The sequence below is a fragment of the Leuciscus leuciscus genome (genome assembly GCF_965113295.1).
Source record: "Leuciscus leuciscus genome assembly, chromosome: 10".
NCBI lineage: Eukaryota > Metazoa > Chordata > Actinopteri > Cypriniformes > Leuciscidae > Leuciscus > Leuciscus leuciscus.
This window is the reverse complement of record NC_138734.1, coordinates 14712805-14718631: the sequence shown is the minus strand read 5'-3', so window position 1 is coordinate 14718631 and position 5827 is coordinate 14712805. Positions and strand designations below refer to the sequence as shown.

The window sequence follows — 5827 nt, the reverse complement described above, 5'->3', positions numbered from 1 at the left end:
ATTTGGTCAGGACTTCATATCCTCATCAATCTTGTCAGAGGATCCAGGCGCCAACCAGTCGGGCTATTTAAAAGAGCCCCCAGCACTAACACATAACGCCTCGGTTACGACTGTAACCTCGGTTCCCTGAAGAGGGAACGAGCGTTGCGTCGAAACTGACGCTATGGGGAACGCTTTGCGTGATGACGTCTTGAAGCACATGTAAAATCAGTCCAATGGTGTGGCGGAACGTCAGAGGCGGGTGGCTAGAAGGAACAGAGCTTTCAAAGTCAAGAATTTCTCAGGAACCTCCTCAATAGGCTCAAAGGGGGCCAGGGAAAGGCCTTGCAGCGCAATGGACAAATCCCAAGGTGGCACCCTAGAGCGAACGGCAGGCCTCAGCCTCCAAGTGCCACGAAGGAAACGAGATACCAGAGGGTCTTTCCCCACAGACATTCCACCCAAAGGAATGTGGTAAGCACCTATGGCCGCCACATAGACCTTTAAAGTGGACGGGGTCAGACCTGCAGTGAACCGGTCCTGCAGGAACTCCAGAACTGTACCAATTGGGCAGTTGACTGGATCCAACCGACGGTCACTACACCAAGAAGTGAATACTCTCCACTTCAGGGCATAAAGTTTCCTCGTGGAGGGAGCTCTGGACTGTAGAATGGTCTCAACAACCTCAGTTGAGAGACCTGACTCAATGAGCTGGGCCCCCTCAGAGGCCAAGCCCACAGGTTCCACAGTTCTGGTCGGGGGTGAAAAATCGAGCCCCCTGCTTGGGACAGAAGGTCCCTCCTGACGGGAAGCTCCAGAGGATGCCCGTCGAGGAGGGACACAAGATCGGGAAACCATACTCTGCCCGGCCAGCGCGGGGCTATAAGAAGCAGGCAAACCCGGTCCCTGCGAACTCTCTCCAGAACTCCCGGGAGCAGAGCCACTGGGGGAAAAGCGTACAGACGTAGCCTCGGCCACGTCTGTACCATAGCATCCAGTCCCAGAGGAGCTGGATGCGTGAGGGAGAACCAAAGTGGACAGTGAGACATCTCTCGAGACGCAAACAGATCCACTTGTGCTTGGCCAAACTCCCTCCATATCAGCTCCACCACCTCGGGGTGGAGCCTCCATTCCCCGGGCCTCGGCCCCTGTCTCGACAGAGTGTCTGCTCCTATATTCTGGACCCCGGGGATGTAGGCTGCCCTGAGTGACAGCAACTTCCCCTGGGACCACAAGAGGATATGGCGTGCCAGATTGGATAATGGGCGCGAGCGCAAACCCCCTTGGTGGTTGATATAGGCGACTACCGACGTGTTGTCCGTATGCACTAACACATGGTGTCCCCTGAGATCTGTGATAAAGCTCCTCAGAGCCCGGAAGACAGCTAACATCTCTAGGCGATTGATATGCCAGGAACGATGATGGTCTTCCCACAGACCTTGAGATGAGCGACCCTCTAGGATAGCTCCCCAACCCGTGAGGGAAGCATCCGTCGTTAGCAGTTTGCGACGACAAGGAGCTCCCAGCACTGGGCCCTGGGACAGGAACCAAGGTTTCTTCCACATAACCAAGGCACGTAGGCATCGCCGCGTGACCTTGATTGTGCGAAATGGGTTGCCCCTCGGGGAAAACCCTCTGGTCCTGAGCCACCACTGCAGGGGCCTCATGTGCAGTAGTCCAAAAGGTATCACGTTGGAAGCTGCTGCCATGAGACCCAACAGTCTCTGGAACTGTTTGACAGTGAGTAGCTGGCCTAGCTTTACACTTTTCACAGCTGCAAGGATGGAATCTACACGTGGCGGTGACAGGCGCGCCTGCATCGACACTGAATCCCAAACCACGCCTAAAAAAGTGGTCCTCTGAAGTGGAGAAAGCACACTCTTCTTGGCGTTCAGCCGTAACCCCAGCTCTTTCATATGGGCGAGGACGACATCTCGATGCCGAATCGCCTCCTGATGCGACTGAGCTAAAATCAACCAATCGTCGATGTAGTTCAATATGCGAATACCCTGAAGGCGCAAGGGCGCCAGAGCTGCATCCACGCATTTGGTGAAAGTGCGGGGTGATAAAGCCAGGCCGAATGGAAGAACTCGATATTGGTATGCTTTGCACCCGAAAGCAAACCTCAGGAACTTCCAATGACACGGACGGATGGAAACATGGAAATATGCATCCTTGAGGTCTATCGTGACAAACCAGTCCTCGGACCTGATCTGTGGCACGATTTGACTCAATGTTAACATTTTGAACTTGAGCTGCATGACTGACTCGTTCAGAACTCGAAGATCTAAAATGGGACGCAATCCCCCGTCCTTCTTTGGAACTATGAAGTACCGGCTGTAAAACCCGGTTTCCCTGTTGGAGGGGGGTACATATTCTATGGCCCCTTTCTCTAACAGAGTGTTTACTTCCTGTTCCATAACCAGAACCTGCTCGGGGCCCACCACTGTGGGCAGGACCCCCATAAACCGCGGTGGGCGTTTCTTGAATTGTATCTGATACCCTTTTTCCACGGTCTGCAGGACCCAACGAGAAACATTTGACAGTAGCTTCCACGCTGTCAAAGATTCTACTAGAGGTACCAGCCTCTCGAGACTGGTTTCTGGATTTTGTTGCTGTTGAGTGGTCGGTTCGTCGCCCTGTAACGGCGCACCGGTAGGGAACGACCGAACAGACTGCTCTAGCACCCTCCTCAGAGGGGGCGGGCATCCCGAGGCCACTACGTTTCCGGGTGGACCTTGAGATATGTGCTCGCCGGAGACCGCTGCGCCCTGTAACACCGGAGGCGGCAGGGTTGGCAGAACGGTCCCCTGAGGGCACCGAAGAGAGACGGGCACCGTGAAAAGAGGTGTTAACCGCTCTGCTTCGGGGGGGACTACCCTCATTTGTCCTGAGCCCTCGGACGTCAGGACTTTTTCCCAGCAGCCTTCTTGGCGGTAATAACGGTCCGCAGATCCGTTTTACCCCTCGAAGGCTGCCGGGTTTGAGAGCGCCCTCCGTGTCCCCGAGATTTTTGTGGGGGAGCACGGGAGGACACACTCTGTTTTTGAGTGGCACGATGTTCAGCGCTCTTTTTAGAGGAGTGAGGCTGCTCCCGCTCAGCAGCCTCAATGAAAGAACGGCGGGGGAGAAGTTTTTGCAGAGCAGCTGCCTGTTTAGAAGCTTCTTGTGATTTAGCTACAGCACTGTTAACTGCATCACCAAATAGACCAACAGTGGAGACCGGAGCATCTAAGAGAACGTGTTTCTCTTTATCTGTTATATCGCTCAGATTGAGCCACAGATGCCTCTCAGTGGCCACCAGGGCTGCCATAGACCGCCCGATTGATTTAGCGGTCTCCTTGGTGGCCTTGAGAGACAGATCTGTGGCTCTGCGTAGTTCGGCCACCGTGTCAGGACCAATTCCCCCGCCCTCCTCTAAATCCCCCAATAATTCTGCTTGATAAGCCTACATAGGGGACATCGTTTGCAGACACGCTGCAGCTTGACCAGCGGCTGCATACGATTTATGAACCAGTGCTGATGTAAATTTAACTGGCTTAGAGGGAAGTGAAGGAGCCTTCAAGGAAGATGCCGTTGCTGGAGAGAGATAGCTCGCAAGCGTCTCCTCCACCTTCGGCATCTCCCCATAACCATATTCTTTATATTTATAAATGGAAGAATAGTGAGATGTTTGTGGTGTGTATACTCTGTAAGACACTGGTTTCTCCCACGATCTCGACACCTCGGTGTGGAGATCGGGGAAAAACGGAAGGCTTCAGTGCTGAGGCTGTGTACGAGATGGCAGGAAGCATTCGTCAAGCTTACTTTTCGAACGAACGTCCTGCCTATCCTCTGGCCACTCAATAGATAATCTCTGAACTGCTCTCGTGAGAACATCGAGCAATTCCTCAAAAGCATGAGACTGAGGTGGCGAATCCTCAGACTCAGCTTCAATACTAACAACGTCCAGCTCCTCAGAGCTGGACAATTGCAGTATTGGTGCCTCCATCGGGGGGGAAGAAACCGCAGCGCGTGCTTCCACACCCTGATGAGAGGCACTGGATCTATCAGAAGGAGGCTGAGATAAGGCAGAGCCCGTCTCAACATCCACTGATAAATCCATTTGCGAACCCCAGGTCTGAGATCGACGCCGTGCCTCAGCAGCGGCGGGACCAAAGCCCTGGGGAACGTGATCGGGATTGAACCGAGCCAAGCGGGATCGGAGCGTACGCAATGGAAGCGCTTCGCAATGCACACAGTCACCACCCTCGAGTGCTGACTGGGCATGCTCCTCACCCAAACAAACAACACAAAGAGTGTGAGTATCACCTCCCGTTAAATAACGCGGGCAGGGATGGACACACACTCTAAACTGCTGCTTGCTCACTATACTGAATATATAATATAATATAATATAATATAATATAGACAGACAACACCAAATAACAGGGACAGATTCACACAGAGCGCAACTGAAGACTCAGAAAGCTTTCGTTTTCTGTTTCGGGCTGGCTTTTATAGCTTCCTGGTACGTGACGTCACCCGCCTCTGACGTTCCGCCACACCATTGGACTGATTTTACATGTGCTTCAAGACGTCATCACGCAAAGCGTTCCCCATAGCGTCAGTTTCGACGCAACGCGAGTTCCCTTGAAAGGGAACTGGTCAAATGCTAGCTTTGTTGCCAAATTACTGATTGGTTAAGAGAAAGACAGAGACCAAGGTCTGACACAAGGGTCTTCACATCCCAGAGCCATAACTCACCCAGGCTCCAGAGAGTCTGTAACCAAAGACTTTTATTGGTTAACTGAAGAACTGGTCAACTTCGATAGTGTGCAAGACGGATCGATACCAGCAGATGTTGTTTTCCCCCACAACATTCCTGACCCCTTCCCCGTTGGGACCTCTGAACAAACAAACAGAGTCCGTTTCTCTCTAAACCAGAAAACTGAGATTTTTCCTACAGTATACATAAAACTCATTCGAGAACAATTTTCAATGGACTTACAATCAAACATCATGCAACTACATAACTCTATTTTGTGTCTGCAACTTATATGTGTGTTTAATATGCTTAGATACCATATAACTCATGTAATGTTATAACTGTTAGATGTTTGAATGAAAGTGTGTTGTGTTTCATATCAGTATGATCGTATGCTCTTGATTCAAAAGATGGCTTGATTGAAATCTGTGTAAAATGTTTCATATTCTTATAATACTGATCATGTCTAAACTGTGGCATCTGTTCTCTCTGTTAGTAAGGAAACCCCCCAGATAAGATAATTTACGATCAGAACTGAAAAGAACGCCACCTCCTAAAGTTAGCCAGTGTCTAATTGGCCAGAACTCATCCTTGGAGGTTGGACAAACTTTGAGTTTAAAATCTTAGACCCGAAACAAAGTTCACTCTTCTCTCTGCTCTCTGCACTCTGCTCTCTATCTCTGGGTTCACCCCCAAGAAACGCTCTGCTACCACTCTCAAGAGAGATGGGCAGAAAAAGGATGAAGATCTCAATCAGACAAGTAACCATGTAAACGCGGAGACAAAGAACCCAAATTAAGATCAGAAGAACGGGTTCAACAGCTTTATTCAAGCCATCTTACTACTCTCGTCTAAGTTGTCTTTTCTTTTCTAAGTTTTCCTTTATTTTCCGTTGTGAGTCTCGGTTCTAAGTTAAGTTTTGCGACAAGATTTCGAGCCACGTTTCTTCTGCAAAGCCAGCTTCAAACAAAGACTTTCATTCCGCCAGCACACCACGTGACTGGCCGCCCCAGACCCAGGCACAAGGACACCAGCCAACTAACGGACCGGGAAAACCCCTTTCACGCAACAAAAGGGAATCCCCAAAAGCAAAGACAAGCA

At 50.9% G+C, this 5827-nt stretch overlaps 1 protein-coding gene across 1 annotated transcript; it reads right to left on the bottom strand.

Moving 5' to 3' along the window:
• Window positions 1–376: 376 nt before the first annotated feature.
• LOC309507188 (uncharacterized protein) lies at window positions 377–3220 on the bottom strand. The gene is made up of 2 exons (XM_082181286.1): window positions 2717–3220; window positions 377–1988 (listed from the first exon to the last, which is right to left on the bottom strand). The coding sequence occupies exon 2, from the start codon at window positions 1893–1895 to the stop codon at window positions 606–608; it is 1290 nt and encodes a 429-aa protein (XP_082037412.1). The 5' UTR covers window positions 1896–1988; window positions 2717–3220; the 3' UTR covers window positions 377–605.
• Between the last annotated feature and the right edge of the window lie 2607 nt (window positions 3221–5827).

Bases quoted from the DNA above. Each gene is read 5' to 3' on its own strand.
- LOC309507188 (XM_082181286.1), bottom strand. From the start codon at position 1,895: ATGAAAGAGCTGGGGTTACGGCTGAACGCCAAGAAGAGTGTGCTTTCT.